At 42.1% G+C, this 16,635-nt stretch overlaps 1 protein-coding gene across 4 annotated transcripts in view; it reads right to left on the bottom strand.

The window, feature by feature from the left end:
• PNPLA7 (patatin like phospholipase domain containing 7) overlaps positions 1 to 16,635 on the bottom strand; it is a 129,208-nt gene that overhangs the window by 50,739 nt on the left and 61,834 nt on the right. For all 4 annotated transcript variants that reach the window (XR_004841654.1, XR_004841655.1, XM_009636343.2 and 1 more), the window contains exons 20-25: positions 14,829 to 14,889; positions 12,193 to 12,342; positions 4,079 to 4,142; positions 3,398 to 3,566; positions 2,081 to 2,263; positions 1,394 to 1,512 (exon numbers count right to left, since the gene is read on the bottom strand). Coding sequence is in view for 2 of the 4 variants with exons in the window: in XM_009636343.2 (XP_009634638.1) it covers positions 1,394 to 1,512; positions 2,081 to 2,263; positions 3,398 to 3,566; positions 4,079 to 4,142; positions 12,193 to 12,342; positions 14,829 to 14,889 (746 nt within the window). In the remaining 2 variants the exon portion in view is untranslated. The remainder of the gene's footprint in view (positions 1 to 1,393; positions 1,513 to 2,080; positions 2,264 to 3,397; positions 3,567 to 4,078; positions 4,143 to 12,192; positions 12,343 to 14,828; positions 14,890 to 16,635) is intronic.

The raw sequence follows: 16,635 nt of genomic DNA, 5'->3' as shown, positions 1-16,635 counted from the left end.
AGGACAACACAGGGCCAACAAAGAGGCTCAATAGTCCTGCTCTTTCTTACCTCTGCTCTTGAAAACCAGCAGGTGGTAGCTTGCAAATTAAGTGGTAGAACAAAAAAAATAAATAGTTTGGCAAAATTTACAGCAGTGTTTACAGAAGGAAGAAAGGAAGGGAATGAGCAAAATGTGCTGCCAGAAATACAAAAGTGCACATATTTTAGCGTGACGCAGGCTTCAGCAGAGACATGGATATCAGATAGCTTGTAACAAAAAAAAAAAACAACAAAAACCCCAAGTGCTTTGCATCAGTCGATGAGAAGCCTCCTGAGATACCCAGATTAAGTAGAAGCTCCCCTCCTCTGCTTTACTTTGTGTCTTCACAGGATAATGCTTATCTCAGAAATGAAATACTGAAATCATCTTAGGTGAGGAAATTGTGAAAGCAAGCAGGAGAGAGGCATCTTTGCAGACACCCAAAGAAACAGCCAAAGCAGCGGCTGTCTCAGCATCAAGTGACTAATCAGAACAAGCTGTCACAAAGGAGCTCTAACCTTTACTGTAGCGAGTACTCCCCCCAAAGCACGCACTGGCCCAAACACAAAAATGTGATATTTCCATGGACTTAAATAGACAGACTATGTGCAAATTATATTTTTTTATTTTTGAGAGCAGTATTTCAAAGCACTTTTTTAAAGAAGGGCTTCAAGAACATGGTGATGAAGACAACGCCGTCTTGAGACAAAGGGCTACTAAATTCTCTCAATGTAAAACTCTTAAAGTAAAAAGAGATTCCAAAGAAAAACACCAGTGATTATTTATTACCAAAGCTCACCAAGGAATTCTGATGGAATTCTAATCAAGTGTTCAGCCCACACCTTGCCCCCATGTCTGCAAAAATACAATCTTTCTGCCAAGTAAGGCTGTCAGAAGTGTATCAGTACCTGGGGTTTTGGGTGATTATAAAGAAGAGAACCTTTGTCCATTAGAGGACATAATTCCTCTTGCTGCTCAAACTTTGAAGGCCTTTGAAATCTTGTGAGCCATTTTCTAATACAAGAATCCATGGGGGGTGTGGGGGGTGGAAAATCCATACTGTAGGCCAAGAGAAGAAAGAAGAGTCATATTTAGTGCCCTGGTTGTCTCCTGGTATTAAGCCCAACTTATGAGAGGTCTCAAGAGGTCAGAAACACTCATGTTCCTTCTGCAGAAATCCAAGCACAAATCCACACAGTGGGTTAAGCTTGCATTAGAAAAGCAACTCAAGTGTCTTCCCCGAATGCTGCTTGCAGAACAGGGCTGATTTTACAGGATGCCTGGTATCCTGAAGAATCTGCTGAAGCCCAGTGACAGTGGTGCTCTAGGATCTGGTAGCGACACACCGGCATGCCCAGGATAAGCCACCTACCTTGCTCCTCCGCCCCCAAGGACCAGCGCAATGGCATTTCCAGTCAGAACACGAGCCAGGCGAGAAAAGTCAGAGTGACGGTCTGGTGGCTTCTGGAATACACGTTCGTACATCTCTATCTGCAGAAGAGAGGCAGAAGATGGTCATTTTTAATGGCAGGGTAGAGTCCACGCTACCAGCCAACAACATACTGTTAAAAAGTGGATAACTGCTCTTCAAATGAAGAGAGGGTTAATGAACTATCCAAACAGTTCTAGTGATCATATGAGTATCTCATACTTTCATAGTAGCTGGGAGAATTTCAGCGTAGTACAGTATTTTCTTTGTAGCTATTTCTTTTTCTTGACAAGGATTTGAAGTTACTGGGAAGCATGCCAAGCCTGCCTCTGCTTTACCTTTAGCATGACTTTCACGAGCATGCAGATCTCCCAATGAAAAGGGTTCACACCTACCGATATGACCTTGAGATCGTATTTACCATCTTCAGCCAAGCCAAGTAGGCATCCATAAGGAAGATATGAGCCCCTTATCCCTATGTTTTCTATAGTAAATTGAGGCCAAACAGATTTAAGAGAACACCATCTGTGTATCAGTCAGCTGCACATCAGAGTATCATGTAATAACGTCATATCAGATCACCTTTGACACACGGATTACAGCTAAGGGACCAGCCACCAAATCTCTTACCAACTTGGCCAGGCTTCTTTTGGAAAAGACTCTGCGTGGACAGTGGAGATGAAGATGGGCCGAACACCAGCTCCGCATGTTGAGCCATTCCACAGTTCGGGAAGGGAGAGGCCCATCCTCCTTGTGGAGCAGGACGAGTTGCTTCTGGGCTCGGACCGCGGTGTTCTCCAGCATCCTCTCCAGCTACAGCACATCATACACCCCAAAGGAAGGGGGCGTCAGGTATTTACTGCTCCAGTATCAGTTTAACAGAATACTGTATTGTGAAATACATATCTATATATACACACACATATACGTACATCTGACCCCTATTCCTACCTCAATCTGCAGACAACTATGCACACTAAGAACCCTCCGACAAGATTTAGACAACTGTACTGTTCGCTGTGGGCTTATGTGGCATACAGAATTCTAAAATCAGACAAGGATTCAAACCTGACTGCTTAAAAATTAATGCTTTTTACCTAAAACACAGACCATTAAATGTACAGCAGGCACACGCAGTTCATGCAAAATGAGATTGCTCCCCAAGTCAAACTTAAGCCTACAAATGTTCAGCATGTTTTGTTCTTTTACTTCCAATCTGACCACTTTTTTCTACTTGCATTCCTTATTTTTATTTTTTTGTTGTTTTAGGCAGCTGATGGAGATTTGCCTCTACCATGCTTCCTGCCTCCCACATACAGTCATGAAAACCAACACAGTGACACACAAGAACGCTGCAGATGGTAACAGTCCTAGGCTCTTTGGAGGTCAGACTTAGCACTTCACAATCCTAAAAAAAAAAAACAAACCCGCTTGTGACCTCATTTTTAAATTTCTTGCAGAATTTATATGCCTGGTCAACAAACTTTGGTAATGAAATATCAAAAATAAAAATAGATATTGAAGGAGAAAAAAAACCAGCTTACATTCTGTAATGAAATACATGTAAATTGTATCACACAAATAATTTAATCTAGTTTTTCCTAGGCACACACCATGAATTCCATGCAGGGAGAAAAGATTTTTCTCTCTCTATTTGGAGATGCTGCAAGAAATTCTGAAAAGAAACACAACAGCCATATTGCTTCAAAGCAATTTGGCTTTTGATTTACCATTGGCCAAAACAACCCTTTAGAGGAGAACCACCTAGCTGGAAGGACTTTTATATACAACTTGCCATTTCAGAGGCATTTATAATACACATCTCAGGAATACTTCGTTATTTATGCTTCAGTGGGTATTAAACTCAGGCAAATTCATGTGTATGGAACAACCTTCTTTGGCCTGGGCTGTTAACACTGCAAATATGGGAAGGAGCTATTTCCACACCTCTCCAACAGTCGGCTCCTGGTCTCCCAGCCCAACGATTAAGATGCAGTCAGCCTGCCGGATGCAGCGTTGAGTCCAGGGAGTAAGGGTGCTGTCTGCCTGGTAGAGTACAATACGGTGAATATCCTCCTGCTGTCCCAGCCAGCTAGTTAGTCGGTATTCATGGATACTGGGGACAAAAAAGAAATAAACCCAAATTCAAACAGGTTTATATCAGAGCTCCTAACAGAGTAGAGAGAAATCTGACATGTCAAGCACAAAATCTGAAGGGCATCACAGACCTGCATCCCTTGCTCATCCAGTCCAAGAACCTTATCTGCCCACACTTCCAGGCTCATGCTCTTTATTTCTCCATTATTTATACCATTAGATCTACACCCAGAGGAAAGAGGATGCAGCGATGCCTAACTTCAGTAAGACTTCCACAACATCCTTAAGAATGAGTACACAAAACCCACTTGGACCAATTCAGCTCTTCCCATTGCACAAGTGAGCAAGTAACTATGGAAAAAACCCACCCACATTTGAACGAAATGCTCTTGAAACCCTGTTGTCTCAAACACCTTGATCAGAAAGCACAACAGATGTTAGAACACAGGATTTTGTTCCCAAACACTGTATTTGTAAGACCAGCACAGTATCTTTCTGCACTTTTTCATAAATAATAATGAGGGCGGGTACCTATCCAGCGCGCCAGAACCAAGCCGCTGTTTGATGTTATCACTGGTGAGCAGCAAAGCAGGACCTGGAAGAACAAGAAGTTTCATATGTGAGCACCTGCCATTCAGCTCCTGACAAACTGTGCTGAGAAAACGTAGCTGTAACAAATGCAGTTCTGTAAATTTGCTGTGAAGATCATGATGGATCGGCGCACTAATCAGACTGTTGGACGAGAAAGAGCCGGCACAAAGTCGTCACAAAAATTTTCGCGCTTCTCTACAATAATGTCTTCCCATTCTCTATATTCCCAGAGCTCTCTTACTGCATTAGTCACAACCTACAACTCTTTTATCGCATGCCTCGGTGTCACGTAGGTTGACAGTTTCTACTGCAGCTGCAGCTTCACAAACAGCATTCAGAATATCACTTACCTTTTGCAACCACAGAAAGCCCAGGCATCTGGTTTTGAAAGAAAAATCTATTTCACTGACCTATTGAAATATGTAATTTGTTCATCCTGCGCTGAACCAACTCCCCAGATGAATCCTCAAGCTCTCTATAGGGGTTCTACTTCTTATTCAACACACCAACAGGAACCTATACTCACATTACTTCCACTATGAAGATCGGTATACACACACATTTGGCAACAACATTTTATCCGAGATGAATTTTGGTGCACATAAAGTTTCCTGCAGGCACGTTTTTTCTTATTAGCAATTCTATTTCAGCTGCAGCAATACATGCCATATGTGGTGGAGGTTGCAGAATAACTGCACCCAAATACAAAAAAGCAAGGAAAAGAAAACTTAAGGGATTAACCTCATACCTAAAGAAAAGATTATCTGTCTCATCTTGAGAGAGAAATTCACATTTACAAAACATGAAAGAGCAGTCAGTTTGTATTAAATGTTTTCATAATGTAATCTTTCAATTTTTTATTAATAAATAAGAGCTGAAATGTACGTACAAAATAACAAAACACTGAATTATGTGAGGTCTCTCAAGGCATTAATAGAGCAGCATGGCTTAATGTGTTTAGTAAAAAAATCAAGGAACTATGAGTGAACAACACAGTAAAAGGTCACAATTTCTCACTTACATGCTCAAAAAGCAAAACCCACAAGTACAGTATAGAATCATAGAATGGTTTAGGATAGAAAAGACCTGTTAGATCATCAGGTCTGGAGCTGGCCCTCCTGACCTTCAGGGCCAACTCATTTCCCCCACCATGCTTGATTCCTCCTGCGAAGACTTCACTCTGGTTTAACATACTCTAGTGTTAGACTTGAAAAAAACCCTCAGAAGAATGATTTTTTCACCCTGTATTTTCAAAACAACTGTATAATGTTTGCTCTTTGTTACACTTATGATGAAGGAAGAGCAAACAAACCCAAACAAAAATATCCCATAAGTGGAGACCAAAAGATAAAAAGTAAAAGCTGGTAAGAAAGCATAGAAAGGAGAATGAGTTGAGAGTAGGATTTAATTTCCTCATCCTCCAATGAAGTTTATGGGAGCTGTTTCCTACGGAAGCAACAAGTCTAAAGCAGAGGGAATTTGTTCATAAGCATTTCAAGACCTGAAATGGTTTAAGCTGCCCTTCGCTCCGGCATCCAAGCTGCTCCTCAAGCCATCTGTCTGTGGGGAACAGACCCAATGCTTGTGACAGTTTGTACCACTTAATTTGTACCACTGGTAGAGTCTTTGATCTGGTTCACCATTCAGCCTCACAAATGGTTGGGCTAGCACAACTTTGGATGGCGTACTGGGATTAAGAGAGGTCTCCCAGAAGAAATACTGGTGACATTGTGTGCTATGAAGACAGCAAGGGAGAGAGGGCAGGTAAATTTTGAAAAAGCATTCAACAGCAAAGTTATCATTTGTGTTCATTAATGTTTCAAAGTTCTCAGCAAAATAGAAGTGATATGTAGATCAAATATTCTTCCAGGATATGTGACTTACAAAGCTTTATGACAGTGGAAGCTTAGCAGGCAAAGACAAACAGCCAGGAATGTAAGATGAGCTGAGGAACACAATAAAAATGTCAAGTAAGAAAGACGTTTGCCTGTTACCTCCCTGCACCCAGTCGCTGGGACCCAAGAACACGAGCAAAGGAGCGTGGAGCGCACCCAACTGATCTGATGCACCGGGGGCACATGCCCTTAGGGGAAACCATTAAACCCAGTGACCCAGCCAGCCAGACCACCTTTTATACAAGGCAAGAGGCAGACTTTGTAGAGCTGGAGTGCCGCTTTATGTTAGTCAAGGCGATGGCTACTTCACCCACAGATATCTTGGATGAGTACAACACAACCCCGCCAAGCATCTAAAGAGCCTTGGAGAGGCACATGACTTCAGAAATCATGTCCACTCACCTCACTTTTGTATTTGGAAAAGAAATAGTTCACAGTATACGACACAAACACGTGTGTACAGGCAGAGACACAGCTGTGCCTGCTTGGGAGGAGTCTGCTCAGCATCCCCTCTGCACACCGGCAGCGCGGGATGAAGACGCCCAGACCCTTATTCATCCCCAGCACAGAACATGGCGATGCTTCCAACTGAACCAACTCTGTTTTGCTTCAGAAATAACAACCATCTGCTCTACACTTCCAATTTCTAGCAAGCTCCAATTAATCAACCGTTAAATAACCCTCCATTAATGTGATCAAGAACACCAACATATGTGTTCTCAAGTGCATAAAACAGAATGACCGAAAGTGTTATTTAAACCAAGCTGCTGAGAGCAACGAAGTAATAAAAATCATTCTCAAGTACCTACCCCCTCAAAGAGCCACACCAGCAGGCAGGAACATCCAAGATGATGTGTTACCGCATCCTCAACACGCGTTATCATAGTTACGCGCCATCACTTAGTGACGCTCTCTCCAGAGCTGACATCAGCCCTGCAGGCAATTTACAGCTGCCGTTGGCATCATGAGAGCATCCCTCCAGCAGCCGCCCACGCCCTTCAGGGACCGTTCTCTTCCAGTAGGATTAGACATGGGGTGAATAGCTCAAAGTTAAGAACACAGGAGAGGTGATATGAGGTAACATTAAATATTTATCTAAGCCCAATAGCGTCTCTGACTGCAACCAGCAGCAGATTTCTGGGGAAGAGCTTTAGAGCAAGGAAAACTTAATGACATTCTCTGAGCCTCCAGCAATTTGCAGTTCATGAATTTCTCAAGCCAGAGGCGGTGACTTTTAACAGCACCTGCGGGATTTTTCTTTCAGTGAACTCACCAGGATTCAGAATCTCAACTTTTATGTGCTTCAGGAGAGAAACCACAGCATGGCAGCAGTCTCACCCCCTGGCACACATGGGGAAACCTCATGGAGCATCTAAATTGGTACTCCAGAGTTGTCTGTTTTTTCAGTACAGAACTACAAGCCCGTGAAAGAGAAGCGAGGAGAAAAAAAAATGCTGGCAACTATCAGAGCCTAGTTCGTTTTATCCTTTAAGAATGTAAGGCACTTGAGAAAAGGTTGAGACAGCCCTTCAGCAAGGCTTCCAAGCTCAAATCCTGCCCCAGTAAAAAGAGAGAAGTATCACACAAGAGACATGACGCTTCCTTTCTTCCCAAGGATGAGCACAGTACTCACTTTTGTAATTTTTTTTTCCACATAACACCAATTTCTTAAGATGTGAAGGAACGGGAATACAGATATCCTAGTTCTAAATCTAACGAAACATGTTCAGAAAGTTGCCCACAGATATCAGAGGCCAAGGACTGATCTCTGTTGGTTAGAAATGGTTGCAAACCCACCCCGCCTAGAAAAAAAAATACTAGCACAAAGAGGCATGTCCAAAGTGCACTGTGAGCAAAATTTATCACAGCAAACTTACTTGCCTGGACTTCATCAAAAGCGAATTTACATTTGGCCTAATAGAAGTCTACAAAATTATGTGTCGAAGAGACAGAACTGGTAAATGAGTTTGATGTCCCAGGGTCAGAAGATCTCACCCAGCAAAAAATACCAGGTTGTGCCAGGGTCCAGGCACCACATTAAACACTTAACGTTTAAATCTGCGCTGTGTATAAAGAAGGGAAATTCAGGCAGAACTACAATTAAAAACTCCAATAAATTATTAGTTCAGATATTTCAGTGAGCTTTCCAATACATTTTTAGAAATTAAAAGAAAGTTTATATTTAAAGGGCAGAAAGGAAGGAGAGAGAGACATATGTTGGATTTGAATCCCTTTCCACTTCAGTTGGAAATTATACACTATCAGAGGGCTCCCACATGAAATTAGAACTTGCACAGCCATGTGGTATCATTTAGCTGGTCTCAGTAAAAGAAGAAAAAAATAGTTAGGGAAATACTTTTGAAAAATCTGAATCTGCAGAAGAGCTTTTTGATCAGAGATGCTCTCAGCTCTACCAGGATTAAGGAGGAAAAATATTAATAATAAAAATAGACATCGCAAACCTTTACCAGAATTCATCGGCATGGTTATCCGAAACCGAAACTTTTCACAGCAGTAAAACTTGCCCACCTTCATTTCACTCCAGTTCAGAAGTGGAAAATTCTGTCCCTGCTTTTTGGAAGTTTTATATTCTATACCTCCTCCTCTGGAGACCCAAAGACCAAGATTCAAAGAAAGGGCTTTTACACTGCAGCGAACAAGCAAATGGAGCGAGGAAGCAGCAATGCAGCCTCCGGTTCACCAGGCTCCGCAGGACTTTCCTGCTCTCTCCTCAATGCTCAGATCCTATTTTACATTTATACCTGTCTCAAGATGAAGGCAGATTCATGGAGAGTTAACACCGCCAGACACCAAGTAACTGCTTCACGATCCAGCTTTTAACAGAACAAATGCCACGGGAACATGAACATCCCTCAGTATTTAATTGGGACGCAATCACACCATCCAGAAACAATATCTGAATTATCATAAACCATAGAAATATCAAATCTCAAAGAGACCAGCTCAAATCGGTTGGATAAAGCTGTGGGTGGTACCACATGCTGGTGCTCCCTGCAAGCAGAATGCAGCATGAGCCGGCCAGCCAAGCATGTTCCGGCGCCCAGAAAGCCCAGTATGGAGAGCACTCTGGTCACGGGAGGTTTTCCCATCACAAATTTTAAAAAAATAGAAGTTTTTAAAAAAATATAATTAAACCCACACAACAGAATCAAGCAACCAGACCAGTAAGTCCTGCCTCATTACAGGCAAAAGTGGTTGGGGAGGGACAGGGGGGAAGAAGAAAAAAAGATTCTGAATAATTTTCCAGTTCTTGTGGCGAGTATACATTAATTCATGGTGTCATGAAGCTTATTCTATTTGTCATTATTTTTATACTCCTTTAATAAGATAGAAGCAGTTAAAAATTACAAAAAAAAAAATCCCGATAAATAGATTAACCTGCAACCAGCTCCAACGCATATCCCCGCCAGCAGCCTTCTAATGCCAGTTCCAGAAAAAGAAAAACCATCCTCTAATGTAATTTTGCAGGTTGTGTTCCAACCCAGTCTGCACCCCGCGCCCCGGGATGGAGCGGGCAGGCTCCTCCCGAGAACCACAGCAGCCGATTCCTCAGCACGGTCCTTGCCATGATCTCAGCATCGCTGCCTGCATTCTCCTAATTCCTTCTATCCTCTTGTCTCCAGCCTGCAGCAAGGGGATTTGAGGCATCAGTACAATATTCAGCTATGTTAATATTACCAGGAAGAGTAAGGCATTTGCTAAAATAACATACTAAGTTGCAATAGAAAGCTGAAACCAATTGCTTTCACCCCGTACTTGCTCACACATACCAAGGAACAGATTTGAAGTCCAGAGCAACGAAACAATACGGATCGAATGTTAAGTCAAGTGCTAAATGGCAACATCTAATTACAATTTACAATTGAAAAAAGTTGGTTCAAGAAAAACCAAAAGAATAAACAACAAAAATACACTAATAGCAGCAAACCTACAGAGAGAAACCCGTTATTTTCAAAATTAGGAACATATGCACTGAAAGAGACATCCTCATGAGGAGTATTTTCGATGAAGCCTTCCCAAGTGTATTAAATAACACGCCTCTTGTCTCCATAAATGCCTATAAGGCCTCATGGCAGCTCACACCCAAACCAAGCAGCCGGTCTGACGGTCAGCAGCAGGAAAGAGCTCAGGTGGCAGCCGCTCACTCAAGGCCCTAATGCAAATCTTTTCACGTAACAGTTCCGTTTTTTCACAGGCGAACTGGACACAGTTCTAGTGATCAGGTGAATACCACGTCAATGGAAATTTTGCTTCACACCACTGACTTCACTACTCATTTCATTTTTTTGATGCAAGAAGTCAGAAGAAAAACCATTCCAAAACTCAGCCCCTTTCCTCACAGCAAAGCACCATCTGGCACATTGCTCAGAGCACGGTGTTTAGGAATACCTAAACAATTTATAGCTGTAATATAAAGCAGAAAATACAAAAGCTACCAAAAAAAAAAAAAAAAAAAAAAAAAAAAAAAGAGAATGGTGCTTCTGCTAAAAAAAAAAAAAAATTAGAGCCTGCATGAAGAAAGCCCTCAGACCTGCAGAGTAGGTAAACACGCACAGGGGAGCGCTGGCAGGAGGTCCACCATGGCCTCCAGGCGCTGAGGGGCTGAATAAGTAATAGGCTGACCCAATGCACAGAGCCTATCAAGGACAGAGAGCTGGGTCTACCAGCTGTGTTTTGAACCATATGGCTAGCTGTGTTTTCACACAACACTTTCCTCTTCCCACTGCAGCCGTCTGCTCCGCTTTGGCAAGAACTTCAGATGCCAAGGTTGTATAGTACCATCTATAACTGCCAAGCACTACACAGACGTCAGTTTGGGAAAAGAGAAGAAAAAAGAAGGGTGAACGAGGAAAGGCCAAGCGATCACAACAAAACCCCTCGTTTGTTATGTTCCAGTTGCTTTCAGCTAGAACGGTTGTTTTTATTCTGAAAAGTCCATCTATGTACTTAAGTTTTTGTTTGTTTTATTTACAGGCTCCTAGTGCTGTCACACATCAAAACAAGCTGGCAGCAATCCATAAGAAGTACCCTTTGGCAACAAAGCTACGGCTGAGATTTGTGCTTCGTTACGGATGTAGAATATTTCTGCCATCCCAAAAAAGAAATATCTTCAAACACCCACAAATTAGCACTCACTGTAATACATCTCCACCGTAAGCTGCATACAAATTCATATTTCAAAAGGTGAAGGAGTTCAGGCATCAACAGCTTTTTCCCGTGCCTGCTCACCTAGAAGGATTTTAAAACAGAATAATAAGGGCCTGCTCCAGACACCCTTCAGGTCAAAAAGGAAATAGCCAATAAGTGTAAGCTGTTATACCTCAAGCATCACGTAACCTGTACTTCTCAAAATAATAACCTGTGAGATAGCAGACTAAAAATTCATCAAAGAACTACAGGAGATTTACTCAAGAGATCTGTCATAGTGTACAGAGATGAGAAGAGGATGTTCAGAAAATGTCAAGCTGTCGTACCGAGCATGAACCGAATTGTGAATTGAATATATGGCTTTGTGAGCAACTGGAACTTGCACACACAACTTTACCAACGGATAAAGAGCTGACTACACAGGTTTGTGAGCATGAGATGGACAAAACACGCTGGGAACAAATGGGACAGTGATTTGAGACTTAAGGTTGGACTTCCAGTGCCAACCTGGATCTCCTCCAGAAGCCTCTTCCATCACGCCTTATACTTACCACTCACCACGCTACCTCAGCAAAAGAAAACCACGTAAGAAATCCTTTGCTGGATGAAGCTGTACAACTGAGGAAGCCCAAAAGACTCTCACACATGAGAGACAGAGAATCATGACAGGCACTGTGAGATTTGTGCACTGGAGCGCCTGCAGCCTAGGGAGTGCTGATGGCAGCCAAGGCGAGAGGCCAGACAGCTTGGCTAATATTTCTGTGTCATTAGAGTCACAAAGTTTTCCACTAAAATTAAATGCACATTAGGGGTGGGAAGAGAGAAGCCAGAGGTCATGGAAAAGGCTGATCCTGAGCACTGCTGTACCGTTACCCCCCCTAACGCAGCACGAATCCACCTTTGACTAACTACAGGTACCTGGCTATACCTCTCAAAGAAGGTAAGAGGCATTTATTTCCTGTGATACAGTAACATGTAAACACTTCTTACCCACAGCACTGAGAGCATGCTTGAGCTCCAGGGTAAAAGCTGTGAGTGGCACCTCTTCAGACACCGGCATAATTGCTACTGTGGAGAGATTGCTGGCGGGATTTCCGGCATCCCACTTGCTACTCGAGCTGTGTAATCCAAGAGGATGACCTGTTTGAAAAGAAAAAAAAAAAAACTTGCCATCAGCCAAACCAGCAAGCTAGTGGAGTCATTTCATTGTTCCCAACCGTCAGGCAGCAAGGAAAGCATCGCTGAATTGCTTAACCTAAGATAAATGTCACATCCTCGGTATCAAAAGGAAAGAGCTCCCACATATTTCATTCATAAGAGGACGAAAATCAATTTCCATCATTTTTGGCTGCTCACATAAATTGTGTGGCAGGCAATGTTAAAAACATCTGGATGACAGGATCAGGTTAAATACAACCTGCATTTATCTGACCTATTAAGAAAAAGATGAAAAGGCACTTTAAATCACTTTGAATGGCCACAACTTTGGAAGAGGCATTGATTTAGCCTACAAGAGGAAATTAGCTTAACTAACAAAACCCCAAAACCTGTTGTCCGTACCAAATTTTTGAAAACTAACATTCACATTTTATAGTATTCCTGACCAAGGAAACAAATACCTGTTTTCAACAAAGTTCCTACAGGGAACGTGTATCTCCACCTATTTTCATGTCTCTCCAAGATGGGAAAATGTGGAGCTATACAGATACGTGCTTAGGAGTATTAAAATATAACATGGAACCTCTGACGTAGCTGCGAAGTAACTGTAAGTGTCTCCGATATAGTACAGTGAGCTGAGTAAGGACAAAGAGTAGCAGCAGCAGAACACAGTTTTTGACAGAAGCACGTGATGCATGCGACAAAGAGCAAGACCTTCCCAGAGAGCTTAGAGCGGGAAGGGATCAGTGATAGGGCTGTTCTACAAACTGTTCTTGTTTTGATACTATTTCTTTTCTCTTTAACTAAGCCTTCTTGGACAACCTTACTTTGCTGCTAATGCCCATCAACCCAGCTCTAAGTTCACAATAAACTTACTGTCACCTAAGTTCAGATTTAATGTCCTGCTTATCTCATTTCACCCAAAGGCCTAAGATGCACCATTAAGATGAATTCTTGAGATGCACACATGGAAGTACTTGATACACCATATGAAAACTCAAAGTCTATGTGCAAGATGGACAGCACACTGCAGGACACAAAGAAATATCAGAAACTTTTTTTGAATATAGTCAGCTATTGATTTATTCATTTCAAGTCATCTAAAATAGCTCTGCAACAGAACATTAAATAGTTTTTCCACTCTTTTTGGTGATCTTCAAGAGATATTTGTAGGTTCAAACAAGTTACACATCACTGCTCAACTCCTTCATCTCCACCAGTCCTTCCCTTCTCAGAACTTCAGTGGCAATTCTCTGATTGAACTCCTATTGCTGTCACTAATTTTCCTCCCAATTTCTCCAGATCACATATTGCCCTATTTCCCAAGCAGTGCAGACTCTGCCCTAGGCCACAAAGGCATTTCAGCATGCACAAAAGGTTAAGTACAATTATCGTTAGTGATTCATACACAACTGAGTGTGTACAGAAAGCCGAGCACATAAATAAAGAGTGGACTTTGAGATTCACTCCCCAAGACTGCTCCAAAACATGAGAGCTGTCTACCTCATGTTCAGTCTCCTTGGAATACTGCAAAAACAGCAATACAAGTAATTAAAAAACCCCAACCAAACAAAACCCAAACAACCCACCTAGAATCGTAGAATCACAGAATGGTTTAGGTTGGAAAAGCCCTTTAAGATCACCAAGTCCAACCGTTCCCCTAACCCTGCCATCCCACCACTGAATCCTGGCCCTAAGCACCTCCTCTGCCCGGCTTTTGAATACCCCCAGGGGTGGGGACTCGACCCCTTCCCTGGGCAGCCCCTTCCAGTGCTTGACAGCCCTTTTGGGGAAGGAATTTTTCCCAATGTCCAACCTAAACCTGCCCTGGCACAACAGCACAGAACCCTCCAGCACAACAACAAACAAACAACAGCAAAGTACCCCATCACCCTCAGCAGTTAACATATATCTGTTTTCTTTTAAAAACTGCTCAAGAAAATTTTGAAAATTTTCTCTTACTCCCTTCGATCAGTAAATATACTTTGTTTTGCCTCTGCCACATACACAAAGCTTGAAATCCAACTGATCCAGAGCAGACCATTTCCTCTCAGACAATTCATTAAGATAATGCAAATACAGACATATGAAGTCAGTCCACATGCAGATGCCACTCAGCATGACTGTCTGATTCGAGTCTATTACAGCTATTCCCAATGCTCCCTTTGAGCTCTTCTCTTGTGAGAAATTTCAAGGGAATTTCACTGCACATATACAGCAGTACTTTTCTATCTCAATTGTAAATCATTCCATTCCCCCACTTAATTAACCATACTCTGCCAAAAAAAAATTGTACACATATAACCCATATATATAATAAAATCACCATTCACTTGTGACAACAGCTAAAATATTTAGCGACAAATTCTCTCATCAAGTATGCGGTTTCTGCTTCCAGATTTAACGATGTAAATCTAGCTCCAAGGAAGCACCAACATCAATGGGAACAGTCCAGGAATGAGTCTTACCTCCTTGCTGAAGACTGCCAAGAATCTTCTCGCCCAGCAAGTGAATAAGTCTAGTCACAACCTAGCAATGGGAGAGGAAGAAAAAGAGAAGAAACATTCAGGCAGAATGTACTAAACCCAGTGCATCTGAATGGATGCTTTCAAACTTTTTAAGATGTTCTCTCAAGTTGAGCCATACAGAGACAAAGTTTTATAACCACAGCTTCTCTCCTGGCTGTAACGTATGGTGACTGACCATTTGTCTTGACTTCTTTTACCTTATTTTGCTCTAATCTGGAAAAACAAGAAAACAAAACCAAACCAAAAGAGGCAGCATTAACCTGCTTTGGGAACAAAAGAAAAAAAACCCAATTATTTTGGGAAACCTGTCAAATGGCATTTTCATTTCTCCTCTTTTCTCTCTGCAGTGTGCTTGCACCTCTAAGTCACTCTCCCCGTTCCATGGCTCTCGAACACCTCCACCTTCTATAGGTCCTCAAGGCTCAAAAAGGTTCAAGTCTGTACTCAAACAGATCGCACAAGGTCTTGCTTCCACCTGACCCCCTGCAAATTAGTCAATGTTTACAGTAACCAATTTAAGATAAATAAGAGAAAAATGCACACTCTGAACACTTGCAGAATCAGAACAAACTATCCCCCTCAAATCATGCTTGCATGGGACCTTTGAAGGGACAGATTTTTTCCCAGCTTTTTCTCAAGAGCACTTACATCAATGTAAACCAGTGTTCAAATAGCCAAGCGTATCTGAAAACTGCCAAGCTCATCTCCAACTTTAACAACCAATAGTTCCCAACAAGCGGTATAGAAGATGACTAATAATTGCAATACCAAGGAGCAACAGGGTTGGAAAACGCATCATTTATTCGGAAAAGCTATGTGCAAATGTTTTACCAAATAAGGAGAAGAGGTATTTAAATGCATTAAGAATGAATAGAGCAGTCATTACATACTCTCCCCCCCCGACAAATGATTCAAGGTTAAAATAATCTTCAGGACATAAAAAACCCAAACCCACAACAACAAGAGTTCTACAAACTCTAACCAAGCTAAAGAAGCAGCAGCAAAAGGCTACACTGTATTTTGGACAAAGGAAGACACACTGCTCCCCTAAGAACAGGCACTTCAGGAATCATCTTTCAAATAGAAGACCATGTAGAGATCAAGACAGGTCAGCATGTCCATCAGAATTATCTATGTATCTTGCTTTAAAAAAAAAAAAAAATTAAAATAAATTGCCCCGAGCTATAAAACTCCACAGCTTTACTAAGCACCAGTATTTTTTTAAGCATCCAGAGGAGGAAGGGAGAAGAACGAACAGGTAGCATCCAACACATTGCGACTTAGAGTGGAGCAAGGAGCAAGATCTAACCAAAGTTATTTGAGCAACTTCTGTCCCATAGCCATAGTGACAAGTTCTTAAAGATGCCACATCAACCATCTCCTCAGTGATCCAAGATCAACTTCTTTAACGCTTCTCTTACTTGTGCCAATAGTGGACACAATCATCCACACCCACTTTGCTGAGAGCACCCATGCACCACGACCACTGCCACTAACGAGCAAAGGCGGAACGAGGGCAGCTCCCAACAGCAGGCGAGCTCTCAGCCTCCTTCCTTACCCTGGAATCTCAAACAGAATCTCAAACTAAAATGCTTCCGTTTGCCCAAAGCACAATGAGAGCTGATGATCACCCAGGCGACTCGTTATTGCTTTAATAATGCCAAGATCTGAGGTTCTAGGACTCACTTAATGGCACTGGGTGTAGCTATGGAAAATTTCCCCAACTATGGGGAGCATGGAGGGAAAG

This window comes from Egretta garzetta, unplaced genomic scaffold (genome assembly GCF_000687185.1).
Source record: "Egretta garzetta isolate BGI_Z169 unplaced genomic scaffold, ASM68718v1 scaffold143, whole genome shotgun sequence".
Lineage (NCBI taxonomy): Eukaryota > Metazoa > Chordata > Aves > Pelecaniformes > Ardeidae > Egretta > Egretta garzetta.
This window is presented reverse-complemented; position numbering and strand designations above follow the sequence as displayed.